The following is a 22,496-nucleotide window of genomic DNA, read 5'->3' on the forward strand; positions in this document are numbered from 1 at the left end:
TTGGCTATTAGGCTTTTTCTGATAATTGTTTTTTATGAAAAGCTAACTATTTTCTGCTTCATGTTGAAGAGGTTTAAGAATTGTAATACGTACTATTCCCCAACAAGTCTGCACCTCTCCCTTTGTTTCCAAGAAAGTAATTGCTATTAGCTGTTTTCATCCACTGGCACAATTCATAAATGCTGCATCTGATCCATTTCAAAATTTCAGAGAATCAATGCACAAGACTCAATAGCCTTTAGGAAAACTGAATAGCTGAGTGATGGGAAGAGCAGAAAGTAGAAAATATTCTACCTTGGTACTTATGTAATTTATTCAATTATAGATAAATTTGAAACAGTAGTGTAAATCCACCTTTTATTAAAAAGTAAGTTTTAAAACATTAAGTCCATCTGTAGTACTTTAAAAACACAGGAAAAAAGACAAGTAGCCTTAAGTCTGTTTGTTTTTTTCTTTTTTTTTCTTTCAGGAAACATTTGTTCCACAGAAGCTCTTTTGCATGGAGTTTCTGTTCCTCTTCCAAGACTTGTATTTTAGTATCCAGCCTTTGGCTCAAAATGGCTAATGCAATTCCTTGGCAGACCGTGAACATGTCAGAATTGCAACAACCTCCCACCATGCTTTTTTTCTGTTTGAGGAAGAATATACTGGTTTTGTAACCTTTTCCTTCCAGGTAGCAAGGCAAATTTAAAAGTATAAGAAAACAATGTGAGCCAGGCCAATAGCCCATCAGGAATGGTGAACAGCCCTCCAAAACAGCAGTTTGACCGTGCAGGAACCTCCAGAGCAGCCAGAAACTGTCATTCAATCCCTATCTGAACATTAAGTTACTTCACTGTTTGTCAGTCTTATGTCTTAATCACTTATTCATCGCAATTCTTAACATGGAAAAGCTGTTTAAAAATCAGAATCCCACAATAGTCACTGTAAAATATTTCTTGGCCTCCAAGCAAACAGTATAGAACTAATTCTAGAAGAATTAAATAAAGTAACATGTAGGCTGTCATTGCAGAGCTCTTCAAGACAGGAATGAACACACCCACTCAGAGCAAGAACATCTTAAGTCTGTAAAGCACCAAAATCGTGATTCCAAATTAAAAAATAGACAGGCAATCATATCTAAATTTCTTTTAGTCTTACCTGGAAGAGTCCTTCTACATTAAAGCTGTCATTGCCTCATCTGATGCTTTTATTTATGCTCTGAACGAAACACTGCTTTTGTTCTTTGTTACCCTGTTCATTCCTGCCACCGTGCACAGATTATTGTTAACTGGGTTTTTACGGAATAAATCTTCAAAAGAAACAAGATGGAATTTCTTTCAAGTTCAGTTATATGAAGAAGCCAAGTCTACCTGTGCATCTTAATTCACCCAACTTGATAAAAAGTTTTGTTTTTTCAAAAAGAGCTTACATAATTTTAACAGGCGCGTTTTGTTTAATCTATTTTAATACTTAATTTTTATGGTTTAGTCTGACAGTATTTGTTTTACTGAACTTGTAGGTAAGAATGAGGGCTTTTATTTTGCTTTTAGATAACAAATCTTGGAACTCTGTAGTACGTTGTAGTTACATGTGACAGCCAACACTAGGCTGCAGGAAAGGACCTTCTACTCCCAGTGACTTCTCCAGCAGAGCTGGAGCTATCGCCTCAGTGTGGATTTGATAGGAGCAGGCTCCTCCCAACAGAATTGTAGTTTGCAAATGGCATTGAACTGACCTATTTAAACAAAAAACAAATAAACAACAAACTAACAAACATCCCTGTTTCAGAAAGGAGGATGGTTTCCACTCCAGTGGAAAACTGATTTAGTGATGCTTCCCTCCCCGGATGGCTGCCTGCCATTTTGGTCCATAGTCTAGTTTCAACATCAATCTAACCTGATTTATTGCAGAAAACTCCAAACAATAGCTAGACCTGTTCTCCCCAAAATCACAATGGTGTAGTGACATATGAGTATCTTTCAACGCCATCTAGCTAACTCCTCAATTAATTCACATTCTTCCACCTTTCTGGAAGTCAGCCAAAGAGATTTATGGGTAGGCACGGCTCTGCTGCTCATCAATATTGGGCAGGGAGATGTCTGTCTGGCACATCTCGGCTTCTGGCTGAGCTCAGGGACGGAGATCAGCTAAGAGCCTACGACTTTATATTAAGACAGAATGAATCTTTTTGGGCACTTTCCCTTGATGACGGTCAGATTTCCAGTTTCCAAATATAGCGCGTGGATTGGATTGAGTCAGAAATTCTTTCACCACAAATCAGGAGACACAATGTTCTGCAGCCCACGGGAGCGGGGGGAATGCCAGGTTTCTAAATAGAATTCCAACACATAGCAATGAAGCGCAGGTGACCATCCCACAAGCAAGCAAATTAGTGTTGTAGTAAACTAAAGGGGGTCTTTCCTGTGGATTTGTTGATGTAAGGTGAGGAAAAAGTCCTGTGAACATCTAGAATTCATTCATCCTAGGACCAATGTAAGATTAAATTCTACTGATAAGTTTTAATTGTGCTCTCAAAAGAATTTGGTATCCTTGCTATAAAGGTATCTCAGTTCCTATCTTCTTTTGAAATCTAGGTAAAATATAATTTGATGTGATCATCTTTTACATGATTACCAAATCTAAATCCCAGAGTAATTATTTTGTTATATGCAATTTCCAGATGATAAACTGCACCTGTTCCATTCTAGGTTTTATCTTCTAAAACAAAGTTGAGCCTTGCCTTCCTTTCCACCAGTGAAAACATGCAAGTAGTTCTTTAGCTATGTTTAAAACAAAATGTTTATTGTAGTTGCTCAGATACTTTGTCACTTTTGCTTTAATTAAACCCCTGTCACTTGTTGCTCTGCAACATATAATTCCTGTTAAGTCATGACAAATTTAGTTTTCAGCCGCTCCAGGAGATGTTAATGTGAAGACATCAATATTCATGTGTCTTGACAGATCGTGAGAATTAATAAATCACTTCTATAAAACAATTTTTGTGGAATCAGGGATGTTCCTATGGTGGCACAAAGTAAGCCTCAAGCTGAGATATGTAACAGATCATTTGCTTTTCACTGCAGGTAAAACGTAATAAATTATTTCTCCAGTAAGTAGTGAGGTATTTGTTTTAGGATAAATATAAAAAAATGGTTGCGGAAGACAATTAGGATTTAAAAAGTGCTTCACTTTCATGTGGTTATATGCTCAGTTTGAATATAAAAAAGGTTATTAGTGACCCAATTTGGTTACCATTTCATTTTGGTCAAACTAAAAATGTAGCAGGATTATATTTTGGCTTATGGAGAAATTCAACACTGGGCTGTGAAGTTTGGAGAGTTCAGTAAGAAAACATGAGTAGTCGCTGAACAGTGTGTGCTGGAATGAGGAATCCTCAGAACTGGCATTAGGTCTGACGAGCATCATGTGTGTCTGTTTGCATTTTTATAAACAAATAAAAAAATAGATGATGGTTATGTATCTAATAGGAAGACTACCATGTGTGTTTAAAACACTATTTTAATGGATTTAACTTCTGTCAATACAAAGAAAATAAAAACAACATAAAAAACCCCCACCCAGTGAACATTAGCACTTATATACTGCTATTATTAGCATATTGCTAATATAAGCAGAAAAGGTCTTTAATATTTCAGTCAAAATAACCTTGAATAATATTATCAGATGTAGCTTTGTACCTAACTTCTAGTGGAATTCTATGGAAGAAACACCTAACAACCACTTAGGTCTTTTGAAGTTTCATTTCCTTTCTGCCTATCCTGGGAGAATGATTGCAGAGTGGTCTTTTTCCAAAAATTCTGAGGAAATGAAAAATGCTGCAAAAGAAAAGACAATATAATTGTTTTCCTGGCGATTATTTCTCTTTGCCTTCATATCTTTCTCTGAAAAGGAATTTACTTGCCTCTTCCGTAACTGTTATTCCTAAAGATGTATTGTGCAAATATTTCTGTTCCCTGTGGTTGCATGACTATTACATCTAAGTTTGATATTTTGTGATAGTTTGGGAAAATAAAGTGGAAAAAAACGTGCCTAGGATCTAAGGATTATTTAGGTCCTATTAAGCAATGGTGAGAGGGCAACTATTAGCAAAGGTTTATGATAGCATTCAAGTCAGCCAGCTTTAGCCCTTTATCTTGATTCAGAAAGTGGTAGCTCAGCTATGATCTGGGTTTGGGCTAGAAAAAAAATAAAAGCTTAGTTTATTACAGAATCTTTTAAATACTGGTGAGTTAGAGAAAGGAATAGAGATGATAAGGGATAATTCATTTTTTGTTTTCATACGAATATAGGTTAGCTATGGTAAAGGCCATTCAACAAAAGAATTGCTGAAGAACATGATTTATTTCTGGGGTCCACATAGTCTGGAAGCCCGGGCTGCAAACTGCCACTGGTCTGCATCAATGGATTAGCATTAAAATCTGGAAACAACAGAGCTGTAAGTGATTTCCAAGGTAGGACAAAAAATAGGCATCTGCACGAATGGATTAGCATTAAAATCTGGAAATAACAGAGTGATTTCCAAGGTAGGACAAAAAATAGGCTTTTTTTGGTCATGCTTAGCTCTTAGAATTGTAATAGCACAAGCCTTTTTTATTTACCTTCTAGCCATATGTAAATCTCAGGAAGTGAGCGTCCTGGGAGCAGTCACCAGTGTCCTGCTGCTCCATAGATGAAGATATTTAAGAACGATGCCGCTGTAAATACAGAAGTTCACAGCCAGATGCTGTTAGGGGGCAGTTGGCATCTCTCTGCCCATTAAAATATGGAAATGTACTTATTGTCTTAGACCCTGAGTGAGCCTGGAGGGTGTTAGTGCCCTCCCCAGGGCAGGGGCGTTGGACTCCATGGCCTGTAAAGGTCCCTTCCAACCCAAACCATTCTGTGATTCTGTGTGATTCTGTGATCTTTGGAACAGGGTCACTTGGGCGCACTCTACAACAGCACGAGGGAGGAGAATTTTGGCCAAGGAAAGAAAGGGAAACCCCTACTTTTATAATCGAAAAATTGCCAAACAGATGGTAACCAATTCAATGCATGGTGAGATGTCAGAACATGTTGAGCACCATATTGGGACCTGTTTAGGGGAAATCATAGAGCTGTTTATTCTGTTATGCTTTTGAATGACCTATTAATTTAATAGTACGGAATAAGCTCTTGTTTTGTACAATTGCAGGTTTGCAATGATCCTTCACGTGAAGTGAGGTTATCCACAGGGGTAGCCGCCAAGATCAAGACGTGATATATAATTTGTCTGTTATAAAGACGAAGAACTCATCTACTATGATCGCTGATTGCTCTTGATAAAAGTATCAAAAATATGAAGGAATCATCACTTTCACTCTGAAGACTTCAGATAACCAATTTAAAGAAAAACAAAATACGTGTTCTTCTGAAAAGGTATTTATTTTTTCTTTTTTACCTGAGACAGCAGAAATGGATACTGAGGTTTTATCACTGAAGCTGCACAGCTTTTCTTTTTCTGCTCCTTCCATCTGCCATTTCTTTTCTTAATGCTCGATAACAGTTCTGGCGCAGCTGTATTTCTATGTTATTATTTCATTTTGCTGGTAGACATTCTTGTTTACGTGAGTCTTTTACACAGCAACGAAGAAGAAAAAACAGTAAATGATCTTCTACCACGTGGCTGTTTCTAGAAAAATGAGCTCTTTAAGGGCCATCTTAAAGGCAACTAATCTAACTTGAGCCCTCTTCTCTGGAGATCTTCAAGACCCACCTGGATGCTCCTGAGTGATGTGCTCTGGGTAACCCTGCTTTGGCAGGGGAGTTGGACTTGATGATCTCTAGAAGGTCCCTTCCAACTCTGACAATTCCGTGATTCCATGATTCCGTGAAAGAGAACCCAGCTCTTCCACTTCCTTCATTTTATACATCTAAACATATACAGATATGGTAATTTCCCAAGTGGCATTAGACACAGTGTGGATATTTACCAGTAATTTTGGCAGTTAAAAGAGAGGGGGCTAAGGGCATTTGTGCAGGAGGAGGTAGGCCGGAGAAAGGGAAAGGCAGAAGAACCTAAAGTTCTCTTAGTTTGGACGGCAGACAATGAGGCTTGTCCAAAATTTGGGACAGAACACCCTTAGACACGAGCGGGTTCCAAATATCAAGGCAGGATGTGGTATTTTACTAAAATGCACTAGCATGAAAATTTACCAGTTTATGAAAAGGGAGCTCTTTATGGCACTTCTTTTGAAGAGCTGCTCTCTCCTGTGCAATGCAGTGGAGGATGAGACATAGACAATGACAGTGTCCTGAGTGGAATCCAAAAAACTAATTGGCAGTGCAGGTGCTGGACAATAGATTAGATTCTAAAAACTCTTTCAGGTTTAGTAACTTGAAATGAACCCAGATATGTAAGTTTGAGGCAAGAAATACAGGAAAAATATGTTAGTGTTCCAGTGGTGGACTGGAAGAGGTGGAAGGAAGCACTATTTGTGAAATGATTTGTATAAAGGCGTAACACAATAAATCCATCAGTGCATTATGTTATCAGCTAGATGCCAAGCCCGTATTAGCATAATTAAACTGATTGCTGGATAGCAAAACATCTCATTTCATGTCACTACACAGCAATAGGGTTATTTATTTATTTTTTTTTTAAGGAATCCCATCACCTGGATGTCTTGTTACCAGTTTCAAGCCTGCCAAAGGCACTGTGTAACAAAGACCCCGACTTCGAAATAGCATCCTGGCGTTTTTGCATAACGGTGATGCTGATGTTCTCCGCTGACATCACCGTACCCCGTCCGTCGTTCAAACAAGGTCGTGCCGCATTCCACTTAGCATTTTGATGGATGGCACGTAGCCACTTCGGAGGGTGATGCCGAGCTGGAACGTCTTCACCACCGCCTCACTTGAAAGCTAATTACCCTATATATGAATAAAACGGCTATATAGATCACCAACATAATAATAAAAAAAGAAGTGGGACATAAAAGGTCAAAACAAGCCTTTCACAGAGCAAAATTTAAAGCTTCTGGAAAAAAGAATAAAACACAACAGTTTTATTTCCCCTCTGGCTGTCCTATCTGGCCGTTAGCTGTTGCCAACTGTGACGTCTAACCTACGATTGCACCAGCTCCGGTCAGAATTATTCAGAATGAGTCATTTTATAGTGGTTTTTTTTTGGTTTTTTGTGCTTTTTGGCAAAGGGGAAAAAGGGGAATAAACCTCCATCGCTCGCTCCCTCAGGGCCCGGTGGGGCGGGGAGCCCTGAGGGAGCGAGCGGTTGCCTGAGGGAGCGAGCGGTTGCCTGAGGGAGCGGCGCTTCCCCCTCAGAACCAGACATGGCGGCCACTCCGGCCGCTTTAACGGTTAAAACCGTTAACGGTCCTTCCGCGCGCTCCCCCCATGAGGGAGAAGGGGGGGGGGGGGGGGGGGGCCTCCCGCCCCAGGGCTCGGTGCCAGCCCCCAGCCTCTAGGGACGTGACGACACGCTTCCGCCAGGGCGGCTTCGGGATTGGCTGAGAAGGAGAGCGTCATCGGAAGTGATGGCGGGCGGGACACGCCCTCGGCTCCGTTCAAACCCGGATGGCGGTAAAGGTGAGGAGAGCTGCTCGGGGTGTGTTTGTGTGTGGTGGGTTTTGAGGTGAGAGCTTTCAAACTTTCACGTTTTAATAAATTCTGTCTCCAAGGAAATACATATATCGCTTGAATTATACCCTTTTTATTATTATTTAAAGCCACCTATTCAAGTACCCCTGTTTGAAAGTCTACCGCATCTGTTTTTCAGGTGATCTTTTACACGCGGTAATCTCGAAAGATGTTGAAGTTTAAATGCGCCCGAAATCCGGTAGAGGCAGGACCGATGGAGCCCATCACCAGCCGAATTTCTCGGCTAAATCTGCTCTTTCAGGTAAAGAGCATCTGTTTTGGGATTAGCTGATCTTGCTGTTGTCTGTGTGTACGCCCCAGAGCATCAAAATACGCTTTTGCTTGTTCATGTGGAAGCTTAAAGTGTGCCTGTGTGGCCCTCGAGGGAGGGGTTTAACTTGTTAAAGGATGATAACTTGTTGAAGTTCAAAATGCATATCTAGTTTGCACAGAGTTCAGTGCGTAGGAGCTGGTCTTATGTTTATCTGTCAATGTCAGTGGATTTTCCCACAGAAATATGGAATATTGCGTTCTGCGTCCTGTAATTGCAATTTTTTCGTGGGTGATGTAGCTGAGGGTTTGTCATGAGGTGGATTTACCTAACAAGCTGCTGTTGATCGTCTGAGGTTCAGCAGCTTCTCCTTCTGGATTGCTTAAACTATTTGTACCATGAAAAAACCCACATGGTACAATGTCAAGAAAAAAGCCAGTCAGATCAGAATCATCAATAGGATGTAGATAGCTTCAAGAAACCTGTCATTTGAACTTTAACCATTTTTAAAGGATTGCTTTGTCTGAAAGTGATATACCTGTAACAGTTATTATGGTTAGACATAGTGAGTTGATATATTTACCTCACACTTCTGTATCATTTGTCTAATTTCTGAAGTAGTGATTTTTAAGTGGATAATATATAATCTGCTCTATACATATGTTATTGATTTGAGGCTTTTCATTGTTGTCTGAGACTCCATCTGCTGTTGCTTCTTTTTTTTTTCCAGGGGAAGCCACTCTTTGTGACTCAACAGCAGATGTCTCCTCTCTCCCGGGAAGGCATCCTCGATTCTTTATTCGTTCTTTTTGAAGAATGCAGAAACCCTGCTTTAATGAAAATTAAACATGTTGGCAACTTTGTCAGGAAGTGTAAGTTCGTTTAGATTAATTTTCAGGTGTCATTATAAAAGACAGTTCTTAAGAATCTGAATGTTTAATTAATGCTTTAGTTGCTTTGATTCATTAATAATTGTAACCCAGGACTTTGAGCATCTGACCTTTTGTAGGCAGACTTGACATTGCAAAGGGGGTCTTGGCAATCCTATGAAGGCTTTGTTTGGGTCCAAAAAGGTCAAATACAGATGGCTTTTGAAATGCTGTGACTCGAACGCTCATCCTTTTTAGTCTGTACTATATTTATAGTTGAGGAGGCACTTTAAAAGTGGCTGAGTACTGCATACAGCAAAGCTCCAAGTGTGCACAACAGAAGGATGTCAGAAGTTGAGAGCAGGACAGTGATTAGAAGTACGAAGAAACAGAAATCTAGAAAGGAGCTGGGTAATCCTTAGCTCTTTCAGCTTGAAGTAGTCTTTTGGATTCCATGGGTTACCTGAGTTTTGCACGTGTAGCTTGTAAATAGTAGTTCTGTGCTTCAGAATTACGATTTCTGGTGGGGTAAATATAGTCTGATATTATACACTGATAATGTGCTTGGATTCTTTTTGGGGAAAAGGAAAAAAAAAAGGTTCATCAATTTTTCTATTAAAATATACTAGGAAGCCATTTGGTTAAAAGTAACTTATCATGCCCTCTATAATAGTTCCATCCAACAATTTCTGGATATTATTAGTGGAGAGTAATTTTCTGCTAGTCTGAAGAATTTTTAGAACAATCTACAGTGAGCAATTGATTATCACAGTGCATGCCGGTTGAAACTAGTCAATGGAAAACTTGAACTGAATATCTGAAATAAACGTCTACAGTTATTTGTTAGACAATAGACTAGTGCCTCCCACAGGCAGAGGAGAAAACCCTGCCACTTGACTCGTAGCACTCGGCTGGGTAAAGCCCTCATATTTAGAGAATACACTTTGTATTGGTAAAGGACGGTTGGAAAGAAATTAGAAACAAAAGAGGCTATCAGCCTATGATGTTATGAATGGGACAGAATTATGGTTGCTATGGGAACTGTCTTAACATTTCCTGGTTCTTTTGTATGTACCATATTTTAGTCTTAACTATGCATCAATACAGTCTTTTTCTAGTACTTATGCACACTTTTTTTTTTTTTTTAAGAAGTATATTCTGGAATGATTTAACATTTCTTGAGAATCTGGAAGTAAATGTGTTGGGGTTTTTTTGTTGTTTTATTTATTTCTCATTTTTGATGTGTTTGTTATGAAATGCCAGTTGACTAATGTAAAAATAAGTTTTTTTATTTTTATAGATGCAGAGACCATAGCTGAATTAAGGGAACTGCAACCCAGTCTGAAGGATTTTGAAGTAAAGGGTGTGATTGGCTGTGGTCACTTTGCAGATGTAAAAGTAGTAAGAGAGAAAGTTACTGGTGATGTATATGCTATGAAGGTGATGAGCAAGGAGTCCTTGTTGGCGCAGGAGCACGTATGTATATTTTTCTGTTATGACAGTAGAATGATAAATTACCATTTGTTGAACATTTCCTTTTTGTCACTACTATTAGAATTAAGTTAATAGTGTATCTTGAGAAGGATCATTCTATCTTTCAGTGAAGTAATATATTTGTGTATAGTTTTGCTGTGTTTAAAAGCCATTGCCATAGACTATGCATCTATTGGGTGAGGTGCCATCCAAGACAAAAAAAAAAAAACAGCCCTAGTCTTAAAGAGCTTACCATCTAATTGTAAACCAAGAAAAAATGGATGAAGAGAATGCTGGATCAGTATTGATCAGCTTGATGATGGCTTGAATTTTCAGGCATTCTATTCATTAAGGTTTTTTTTTATTTTAAAGAGCGACGTAGAATGTCAGGAGTGGGTGTGAAGGCAAACTGTGGTGACTGGATTTTTATGGAGAGCCTCTCACTAGCTTGAGAAATGTGTTACTTGAAAAATTTGACTCAACAGCAGATGTCTCCTCTCTCCCGGGAAGGCATCCTCGATTCTTTATTCGTTCTTTTTGAAGAATGCAGAAACCCTGCTTTAATGAAAATTAAACATGTTGGCAACTTTGTCAGGAAGTGTAAGTTCGTTTAGATTAATTTTCAGGTGTCATTATAAAAGACAGTTCTTAAGAATCTGAATGTTTAATTAATGCTTTAGTTGCTTTGATTCATTAATAATTGTAACCCAGGACTTTGAGCATCTGACCTTTTGTAGGCAGACTTGACATTGCAAAGGGGGTCTTGGCAATCCTATGAAGGCTTTGTTTGGGTCCAAAAAGGTCAAATACAGATGGCTTTTGAAATGCTGTGACTCGAACGCTCATCCTTTTTAGTCTGTACTATATTTATAGTTGAGGAGGCACTTTAAAAGTGGCTGAGTACTGCATACAGCAAAGCTCCAAGTGTGCACAACAGAAGGATGTCAGAAGTTGAGAGCAGGACAGTGATTAGAGGTACGAAGAAACAGAAATCTAGAAAGGAGCTGGGTAATCCTTAGCTCTTTCAGCTTGAAGTAGTCTTTTGGATTCCATGGGTTACCTGAGTTTTGCACGTGTAGCTTGTAAATAGTAGTTCTGTGCTTCAGAATTACGATTTCTGGTGGGGTAAATATAGTCTGATATTATACACTGATAATGTGCTTGGATTCTTTTTGGGGAAAAGGAAAAAAAAAGGTTAATCAATTTTTCTATTAAAATATACTAGGAAGCCATTTGGTTAAAAGTAACTTATCATGCCCTCTATAATAGTTCTATCCAACAATTTCTGGATATTATTAGTGGAGAGTAATTTTCTGCTAGTCTGAAGAATTTTTAGAACAATCTACAGTGAGCAATTGATTATCACAGTGCATGCCGGTTGAAACTAGTCAATGGAAAACTTGAACTGAATATCTGAAATAAACGTCTACAGTTATTTGTTAGACAATAGACTAGTGCCTCCCACAGGCAGAGGAGAAAACCCTGCCACTTGACTCGTAGCACTCGGCTGGGTAAAGCCCTCATATTTAGAGAATACACTTTGTATTGGTAAAGGACGGTTGGAAAGAAATTAGAAACAAAAGAGGCTATCAGCCTATGATGTTATGAATGGGACAGAATTATGGTTGCTATGGGAACTGTCTTAACATTTCCTGGTTCTTTTGTATGTACCATATTTTAGTCTTAACTATGCATCAATACAGTCTTTTTCTAGTACTTATGCACACTTTTTTTTTTTTTTTAAGAAGTATATTCTGGAATGATTTAACATTTCTTGAGAATCTGGAAGTAAATGTGTTGGGGTTTTTTTGTTGTTTTATTTATTTCTCATTTTTGATGTGTTTGTTATGAAATGCCAGTTGACTAATGTAAAAATAAGTTTTTTTATTTTTATAGATGCAGAGACCATAGCTGAATTAAGGGAACTGCAACCCAGTCTGAAGGATTTTGAAGTAAAGGGTGTGATTGGCTGTGGTCACTTTGCAGATGTAAAAGTAGTAAGAGAGAAAGTTACTGGTGATGTATATGCTATGAAGGTGATGAGCAAGGAGTCCTTGTTGGCGCAGGAGCACGTATGTATATTTTTCTGTTATGACAGTAGAATGATAAATTACCATTTGTTGAACATTTCCTTTTTGTCACTACTATTAGAATTAAGTTAATAGTGTATCTTGAGAAGGATCATTCTATCTTTCAGTGAAGTAATATATTTGTGTATAGTTTTGCTGTGTTTAAAAGCCATTGCCATAGACTATGCATCTATTGGGTGAGGTGCCATCCAAGACAAAAAAAAAAAACAGCCCTAGTCTTAAAGAGCTTACCATCTAATTGTAAACCAAGAAAAAATGGATGAAGAGAATGCTGGATCAGTATTGATCAGCTTGATGATGGCTTGAATTTTCAGGCATTCTATTCATTAAGGTTTTTTTTTATTTTAAAGAGCGACGTAGAATGTCAGGAGTGGGTGTGAAGGCAAACTGTGGTGACTGGATTTTTATGGAGAGCCTCTCACTAGCTTGAGAAATGTGTTACTTGAAAAATTAAGAAAAGGGATAATGGAGGTTGCTATCATGGTTTAGTGAGAAACAGGAGTTAATCTTTCACTGACATGGGATGACAAGTAGGACACAGACACTCCATGAAAGACCTTGTGAATTTATACAGCAATATCTGCATCAGTTGTTCCCAATATATGGTGCAGTTAGATTCCTCCTGAGATCCCTCAGCATTGTTTGTGGCTGTGGGAAACGAAGATAAACTAAAATAGCTCTTGCTATGGCCTAGGTTGACAAGGAAGCAAAGTGCTCTCCTGCTACCCTCAATATGACACTTGCTCAGCCTTGTTGAGTGTGGGTCATTGCAAGTAGGGAATGTTGATCTAAATGAACTTGAAGTATCTCTGGGATAATGTTGTCTGGCTGCACATCTGAATAATTAAATAGTTGCTAGAGGATGATTTCAAGAAAGTCTTTATTTTAATACCATACAATGAATTTATTACTGAATTAGCTGTTAAAATGCTACCCCATGTTTGCTCTAGCTTCTTTTCTGCTTGTCTGATTCTTTTGAGGTTACTTTTTATTTTATTAGGGTCAGTCCAGATGAGGTCAAGCAAGGCTGCACTCCAGACTGGTAGCTGCTTCACCAGTTTGAAAGGGAAGCTGGCCTTTGCAGCAGGGCCTATTCAGTTGAAAGCAAGCTAGACAACAGAAGGTGGGAGGGAGACAGAAAACACAAAGGAGTAAAAATACCTTTTTTAAAGGTGCACATCACAAAGAAATAGCATGTAATATTTTCTATGTAATTTTTTTTGCGATCTGTGCCTTTGGTACAGACTCAAATATTTCTGAAACTAGGGATTTCTAATGTATTCTAACTAATTTTCATCGTGATATAACCGAGCACTTCCTTTTTTTTTGTAGGTGTCATTTTTTGAGGAAGAACGCAGTATATTATCTCAGAGCACCAGCCCGTGGATTCCACAGCTACAATATGCATTTCAAGACAAGAAGAATCTCTACTTGGTAATGCCAAGTCTTTGTTTCTTTTCTCCTCTAATGAACACTTTTGGCATTGTTATGTTGAAGAACAATGTGGTGTTTGAAATGTGCTCGTCATGAGTTAGTTTTTCTGCATTCCACGCCACTGTTTGATACGTGTCCAGTGTAATATGGAGGAATTGAATGCAGTATCTTGTGTGTGTATGAACTATAACTCTTCCTTTAAAATTTTATGTAGGTTATGGAGTATCAGCCTGGAGGGGACTTGCTGTCACTCTTAAACCGATACGAGGACCAACTAGATGAGAGCATGGTGCAGTTTTATCTTGCAGAGTTGATTTTAGCCATTCACAGTGTCCATCAGATGGGTTACGTACACCGGTAGGTAAACACTGCTTTGCATCACACATAATGTTTAATCAGTGTCATTCCAGAAAAGGTGTTCTGGAATGATACCTTCCTGTGTTTTTTGGTTTGGTTTTGGTTTTTTTTTTAAATTCTGCCCTCTTTCAGGACAGTATTTCCTATGCTCTAGCAGAAGAGAAAATTAGAAAATTAATCAGACTCCAACTAAAATTCTGTCCTCTTTCAGGACAGTATTTCATATGCTCTAGCAGAAAAGAAAATTAGAAAATTAATCAGACTCCAACTATAATTGTAGCTAAAGGCATTAACTTTGATGTAAAGTTCAAACTAATATCAAGAAAGGATTGTTATGTATATTTTCTAGAAGTTTAGTAAAAAGAAGCCTTAATGTTGCACTGTAAAAAATGAATTTTTTTCCAGAGATTGTTGCTTTTAGCACCAAGTAGTATGGGAAATTAGTGTCATTGTTAAAACTCATCGGGGGCTGGTTGGCGAACGGGGCGGTTTAAGATGTTGGAGCAGTTTAAACATCACAGAGTTTTCTAAAGATCGTATCAAGGCTTGAAGGCTGTTTCTGTATGCATATGCAAATCAGATTGGTGTTTAAGATATTTATTGCATTCGGAGGCTTTGGAAATGTATTTTATGTTCCAAGGAGCTGCAGTGGCTGCACTTAGTGCATACACAGGCTGTGGCTTTCTAATGCAGGGTACCTGCCTGGATTTGAAAGATGTATGGAATAAAAAGCTGCAAGGAAATTTGGGAAGAAAGCTACCTAATATTTCTTTGTAACTCAGTTGCAGTGTAGTCAAGCTGTGAAGCCACCTTCTCTTTCCATCTTTTGACAACAATTATTAACTTTCTGTGAAATAAAGACTCCCACTTGTTAAGCCTTTATGCAGCTGAGCACAGTTGAGTGTAGCTGAATTAGGGGTATCTGGTTACCTAGATGTGGCAGTGGGAAGAGCATGGAAGGGTACTGATTGCTTCCTTCTTGCTTACAGAGATATCAAACCAGAGAATGTTCTTATTGACAGAACAGGACACATTAAACTGGTGGACTTTGGGTCAGCTGCCAAAATGACAGTAAACAAAACGGTAATAATGTGAATTTAAATTTCGCCTATGGCTTGTTTGGATAGTCCAGTCAAATGGGGAAAACTAACTTTATGTTTGTTCCTTATTACACCTTGTTCTTCTGCCTTACTTGTCCAACATGGAATCTATTCACAATGATATTTTTCCATTAATGAACATTTCAAACCTGAGCTTGAGTATGTTTTGCAGTTCTCAGTAGATATATATTTGCCTATTAAAATTTTAATACACAAGTAAGATAAAGACAAATCTAGTTTCTTGTGGTGCTGCATTGTAATACAAAATCAGACATCTAGAGATTCTTACAACTGCTCAGTGCTGTGTTTAAAGAAGGATGTGGATTTATAATTGTTTATAATTGGACTGAAAATTTTGTTTGTTTTAACTAAAGTTTTGAAGACTGGGGAGTTCTTGATTGAAATGAGTCACATTCAAATGTTCCGGGCTTTATTCACCAGAAAGCACTATATTCAAAGCTGTGAACTGGTTGAGTTTTTTTTATAAGTTGCTTGTAAATTTGGTTAACTGCATATAATGTCAAGTGATAATTTGAAATTAAAATATATCTAAGCAAGAATATGAAGTTCTATACCAGAATCCTGTCTTGTTTTAGAATTATTTTTTTTTTGGTAGCATTTTCTTAGTGTTGTGACTCTTAATATTTTGTTTTCCCTGTTCTTCCCTTTTCAGTGCTTCTCTGCATTGTATTTTTCTTTTAATTTTTTTCTTCACGTTATCTTTTCAGCATCTTCAGGTTTTTGAGTTAGTCTGCCTGCTGTTTTGTTTCATTCTTTATGCCACTCAGTGCAAAAATGATTGCAATTTTGGCTTTTTCTAAGCACTCCAGAAATTCAAATACTAGTACTTTGCTGATCAAGAACACAAGGTAAAAAGGTAGGGATGACACAGAATGGAATGAGGGCAGGGAATATTTATGCCTAAATCTGACTATTTTTGAAATTTCAGCTCTGAAGTCCCTGTTAATACTAGTAGAAGCAATAGTGCTAGAGAATGCATACTGCTTAAAACATCAGTGTTTAGTAACCCTGTGTTTTTTAGAATGCTGCTCTTCTACTTTAGCTGTTTGGACTTTCTAGTTACAGCTAGCTCTGATAATTTGACTCTTCTTATACCAAACAGCTTGCTTTCTGTTTGTTTACCAGCAGTTTCCTTAACCTTGCACTTTTTTGCTTAACAGCCCTGCTTAAAATTACTTCCTTAAAATTCACTTGGAGGGCTGAAAATTGTGTCTCATTTGAAAAAACAAAAATGAAAAAGAAGAAAAAAAAAAAAAAAGATAAGAGATTTGGTTTATTACCAAGATCACAATGAACAGGAAGTGCTGTAATTTCATTTGGTATATCTTTGCTTCTAGGTAAATGCCAAGCTACCTGTTGGCACACCTGACTACATGGCACCAGAAATGCTCACAGGGTTGAATGGGGATGGCAAAGCTTCCTACGGTCCAGAATGTGACTGGTGGTCCCTAGGAGTCATTGCATATGAAATGATTTATGGAAGATCTCCGTTTGCTGAAGGGACTTCAGCAAAAACTTTCAATAACATCATGAACTTCCAGGTAGAGAGAACTTCTTCCATGTTCTTGAGTAAAAAGGCTGTCACTAAAGACAGTTGAAAAAAGAAGTTTATGGATGTGTCTTATTTTGTTGTGTTTGTAAAATATTTAGAATACGTATTTTATATTGGTTTTATGTGTCTCTGTATCGTAGATATCGTTATTTTTTATAACAGGTGTCTAAAAATAATCATCTGCAGTGTGTACTTAAAAAAGATTTAGCTATCCATCTTAGGCAACTATAATTGCAGCATTTCCAAAATAATCTAGAAAAGGAGTTGAAAGGATAAATTGTGGATTGATAAAGTTTCTGAATCTTACTAAATGCTTCTGTTTGGGAGAATTTTCTGGGGAATTGACCCATTTTACTCTTCCATTTATGTATGCCATTGGCCACTGTTCTGCATAAGATGGTGACCTGGGTCTGCCATTTGTCTGATCGAGTATGGTTGTTCCTGTGTTCTTTTCTTTACTGCAGTAAATGCATATAAAAGCCTATTTGGAAAAAATATGCAGTACTGTTATTTGTATGGTATAAGTATTTATCCTTTGTGCCTGACGTATCTCAGTATAATGAAACTGAATCTTACTGTTCTGGGATTGTTTCCCTACTGAGCAGAAATCCTTTTCTTTCTACTGCAGAGATTTCTGAAGTTCCCAGAGGAGGTGAAAGTTAGTAGTGAATTTCTTGATCTGATCCAGAGCCTGCTTTGTGGGCAGAAGGAAAGGCTGGGTTATGAGGGGCTCTGCTGCCATCCATTTTTTTCTAAAATTGACTGGAATAATATCCGTAACTGTAAGTAGAATAATACTGCATTTATAAACAATGCCTATTTCTTTGAGTAACATGAAAATTTGTACAACGTGAGCATTTAATTGTGTTTGATCTGAATAATTAGTCATAATGAAACAGGATTGTGTCATGGAGCAGGTGTTTTTAACAAAACAATTCATTTTGCTTTTGGGTAGGATACATTAACATCTCACAGGTGAAAATTGTAGGGCAGGATGAAGTTTAATACAATTCTATATGAATTTCTGATGCAATTGGCATATTACTGCAGGCACTAGACTGGAAAATCAAAATGGTCCTTTCCATGTCTTTCCTCAGATTAAAATGCATCAGTATGTTCTTGCTTGTGATACAGCTTCATTTAAGTTTGTTTGGTTTTTTTATCTCCTGTAGGTGATAAAATGTCAGCATTCATAGGGGCACTGGAGTTTTTCCTCAAAGTTAATGTGACTAATATATGATTTTTTTTTGGTCAAAAATCCATTCATTCCACAAGGAATGGAATAAAATCAGTGAAACAGATAATTTCCTAGGCAGAAAATTGTTTATAATACTATGGAAGCAGTGGAATTTAGGATTTGGAAGTACTGAGGCACCAGATCCATGGCAAAACTACATACTTCACAGATCATTAGTGATCTATGCCTGAGTTGTGTTGGATAGTATTTTAAATTATTTGGACTGTAAGATTATCTGGACAAGGAACACGTCTGCCTTATATTCTTTATCAAATATGCTGTAAGAGCAATGACTGTGCTCCATTTTCCATGATAAATTGCTAAGCCAGTGCTGCTACTTTTGATGACTATCTCAGCACTTCAGCTGTCAGCGCCACAGAATGTTTACTCACAATTCTGTTGATTCATTAATTTTGAACTTGTGGAGCTACTGTTCTGTTAAAATCCATTGTTTCTGCCATTTGAGAGCCATTGAGCCTTAAGTCTTTTTCATCATTTTAGTATTTATTTGCCAGACTTAGCTCATTTTGCCCTCTTTCCCTAGAACCCTGCCTAAGTCACCAGTTTCTGTTTCTAAAATTTTTGTGTTGCATTTTTATTGTATTATCTCAGATCTGAGGGAAAAAAAAAAAAGGCATGTGAGCATATGTTCCGGTGTTTCCTTGGCAATCGTCTGTCCAGTATTCACACAACTGCACAAGTTAATTGAGTGTTTTGCCATTTTCATGTGACAACGGTGATACTGATGGACAAGCTGGTCGACAGCCCTGATGTCGTTATAATGTTGAAATAATCGTTTGGGATTTTAAAAATCCCATTTCTGTCTGCAGCTGGCCAACGGATTGCATCATTCCTTGTAATATCCGGACTTACCTACTGTGAGGATTCATGCAGTTTTGACCCCTGACTTGGTTGTTATTTCTCATACTTCATAAAACCCCACTGTAACTAGCACAAAACACAGCAGTCTTCTTGCTTTTGGTAGCAGATTCAATGCATCACCTATTGCTTTGCTCTCTGCAGTGGTTCTCCATTTGCTGGTTTATTCAGGGCAGCGTCGCTGTCATTCTGTTCAAACCCCTTGTCGGGTTTGGCCTGGGCTATCTAAAAGCTAAAGGTTTCTTTCTTATCTTGACCTCCCCTGATAGTGGTGTTTAACTGGAGCAATGGCAGCCTGAGAAAATTAGGGAACTAGCGAGTGCTGGAAGAGGTCACAGGATTTAGACTCAAGAATCTCACTCCCTGGTCAAAGATTTTGGGGGTATGGAATGGTGGACTCAACTTAAAGGTCTTTTCCAACCTAAATGATTCTATGATGCTTTGATTGTGAAATTCTGTGTCAGTGCAGTCAGACTTTCCTCTAGTCTATAAAAGCAGTGGTGTTATTTCTAATTCAGACTGAGAATGGTAGGGGAAAAATTGATACCCTTGCCTTGCAGGTATTTAAATTATCATGCTGGGAACTCCAGGATAACCATTCTTAATGCACTGATTTTGGTTAAGAATATGTCATGAAGGGTTTTTTCAGTGTTACGTTTGGTTGTTATGGTAACCTATGAAACACTTGACTTTTCAGTAAACTCCTTCCCAAAAGACAGTTGCCTCTAGAAAGGCTCCCGACTTCCTTGGGTTCAAGTAGCGTGTGTCTGTAGAAGCAGCTCTTAAGTTACAGAAACAGAATCCAACGAGTAAACCTGAGGTCAGGTCTCAACTGGTAATTTTCCTCTTCCTTGGAGTATTGTACTGAAACATAGTTGTAGATTTTGCTCTCTGTATTTGTTGACTTCTGCTTTTTAATGAATTCTAAAGCTTCTGAAAAAACCACAACCTCAAAACAGACACTACCACACTCCCCCAAACAAAAGAAAACAAAAGGAAACTTTGGAAAGATTGTGTTGATTTACTTGACAGTTTTCTGAAAATATTTTGGAATTTGTTTACCTGGAATAAACATATTTCTATCTGTGTTTGAGCTAAAGGATCAGGATTTTAACTGGAAAGTTGGTAACAGAACTATTTGAGTACTTGATAAGTATCTAAAGTCAGAGGTAGAGAATGGAGGATGACATACTTGAGTTATTGGCTGTAAGGTTGCATTCTATATAATTTGGGGATTTTGTTAATCACTTTTTGTTATTTGAAATCAATAAATTCCATTGGCTGTTTACTTTGGAACTGAAAATCTGCCTGCTGAAGGCTAGCTGAGAGATGGTCAGAAGACTTTTGTTGTCAACTAAGTGATATATCCGTATAACATAAAGAATCTCTCATTTTAAGAATTGTTTTGTAACTGCAGTTTAAGAGGTCTTGAAAATGGAGTGCCATATTGGACTTGCATGAGGAAACCATATATAGGAGAAGAAAAGAATTAATGTCTTGTGCAAAAAAAGAACTTAAGAAAGCGTTGAAGACTGATTATTATTTTTTTTTAGGCTGTCTTCTGCTATTAAACAGGCAGGAAGCCAAATCCCATTCTTCCTAAGTCTACAGCTCTTCCTTATCCTTATGAACCCAAAGTTGTCTTCAATAGGTTAACAGTTTAAACACTGTGATGTTTCATTTAAATGCTTCCCTTCAGAAAAATGTGTTGACTCCTTTCTCTGACTGAAGATGACTTTCATGTCAGCTTGAAGATCGCTTTTATTAACAGAAATGTATGTGTTGGATCATTGCCTTGACAGAACAGAAAAGACGTTAAGATAATATTGTATAGATTGATTGCAACTAGTATAATACCTTTTTTTAAAGAGGTCTTAGATAAAACATCCTTAAATTACATAATTTGGACTTTCTGTTTTCTATTTTTCTTTCATAGCGTTTTACTCAAATAGGGCTCTCAAAGCCTGAGGAAGGGTAATGCCTAACCTACTTAAAAAGGCTGCGTGGAGGCTTTTCCTCGGAAAGTATATATAGATCACCTTGTAGATCAAGAAAAGACATATTTTTATTCTTAAGAATCGTTCTATATTTCCTTTAAATTTTCTATTTCAGCTCAGCCTTTCACTGTCCCAGGGGAAATGCAGGATCTCTTTTCTGAATTTGCATGAAAATATTTTGAAAGGATGAAAAGACCCGATTAAGGCAATGTTCCTTGAACTAATCATAAATACGCACACTAGTGCAGAATTTAAAAAAAAATAAAAGAGCTCCTTTCCATAAGAGACATTTTATCTGATCTTAATGATAAACTGATTAAAAGCTCCTTTCCATAAGAGACATTTTATCTGATCTTAATGATAAACTGATTAAAGTACTGCATTATATGTGTGGTGGTTTTGATTTTTGGGTTTTCTTTCTTTTTTTTTTTTTTTTTAAACTTAGCAACCTACAACACCCCCTTTTCCTCTGAAAGTCATTCTTTGGAACAGATGGAAGAGGGTTACATCCTTCCACAAGTGGGGAGGTATCTAGGCAAGCAATTGGCTTTTTTAAAACATGCCGTTCTCTACAAGATACTTTAAATGGTAAACAGAACATGTACGTTGGTTTGTAACATATCGGTGGGAAAAAGAGGGCTTTATACCCAACCAGTTTGTACGAGTAGAAGCATCGGGTTTACTGTCTTTTTGAGTAATAGTTTTGCCTCCCTTTTGGGTGAGCCTGAAAAAAGAGCAAATTTTTCACCTTGTCAGGTGCGATGGCGTGGTTTTAATATTGACTTCTCAGGGGCTTAGCTTGACCTCTACTAAAGGATTCTTCCCTTTAAAGAAGCAACTGATAAACACCTCAGTGTATTTGCATTCACCAACCTCCATCTTGTTCTGAAAATACTATAGTTGTACTGCAGGTCTCTGATTTTAAGCAAGAAATAATAATTTAACTAGAGATTATGTCACCGTGGGACCTATATTTGGGAATAAAATTGCTCATCTGGTTTAGCTTGTTTTTGCTTCTGTAGATATTTTGGACACCAAAGAACTCCTTTGTTTTAGGAGTAAAGGACTATGAAGAAGCTACCAAATAATTAAATCAGAAAGAGTGAATCCAGTTTGTTTTTTTTTTTCTAAAGATATTCCCTCTTACTCCTAAGTGAGTGTTCCTCCAGTGTCCTGAAACTTCTGAAGAAGTTCTGCTTCTCATTTTCTGTCACAGTTGACAGTTCAGAACTACTTAACATCTAGAGGTATTTCTGTTGAATGACTATTCAAGGTTTTCTTTTTAGTTGCTCCTATTTCTTGATACAAATGTTGTAACAAGGTTACACTGTGAAGTTGCAGAATTTTTGGGCTATTAGTCATTGATTTTTGGTGAATGCAAAATAGAGGGTAAATGATTTTTTCATTATTTTTTAATCTAGTGTTCACAATTTCTCATTTCACATACACATCTTGTATTAAACAGTAGAGGAAACTGTAGTGTCAAACATTGTGCTCTTTAGTTTCCCACCAGCCCCAAAGGTTTGCTCTGTCTCATGTTCAGTTTCATCTGTTTGCATCTATTGTGCCCCTACTGAGTCCTTTTCATCTTTCTATGTA

At 37.6% G+C, this 22,496-nt stretch overlaps 1 protein-coding gene across 10 annotated transcripts in view; it reads left to right on the forward strand.

Moving 5' to 3' along the window:
- The first annotated feature begins 7,469 nt into the window (after positions 1-7,469).
- Positions 7,470-22,496, forward strand: part of CIT (citron rho-interacting serine/threonine kinase) — a 77,921-nt gene continuing 62,894 nt past the window's right edge. For 9 of the 10 annotated variants that reach the window (XM_014963327.1, XM_014963342.1, XM_014963350.1 and 6 more), the window contains exons 1-7: positions 10,718-10,830; positions 12,127-12,302; positions 13,653-13,754; positions 13,969-14,111; positions 15,101-15,194; positions 16,570-16,773; positions 17,413-17,566. In XM_014963327.1, the coding sequence (XP_014818813.1) occupies positions 10,719-10,830; positions 12,127-12,302; positions 13,653-13,754; positions 13,969-14,111; positions 15,101-15,194; positions 16,570-16,773; positions 17,413-17,566 (985 nt within the window). In that variant the 5' untranslated portion in view covers position 10,718. Of the gene's footprint in view, positions 7,567-7,756; positions 7,880-8,618; positions 8,761-10,057; positions 10,234-10,717; positions 10,831-12,126; positions 12,303-13,652; positions 13,755-13,968; positions 14,112-15,100; positions 15,195-16,569; positions 16,774-17,412; positions 17,567-22,496 lie in introns of those variants that run through there. The other variant, XM_014963393.1, reaches the window with a different exon arrangement.

Source organism: Calidris pugnax, unplaced genomic scaffold, assembly GCF_001431845.1.
Source record: "Calidris pugnax isolate Ruff unplaced genomic scaffold, ASM143184v1 scaffold32, whole genome shotgun sequence".
Taxonomy (NCBI): Eukaryota; Metazoa; Chordata; class Aves; order Charadriiformes; family Scolopacidae; genus Calidris; species Calidris pugnax.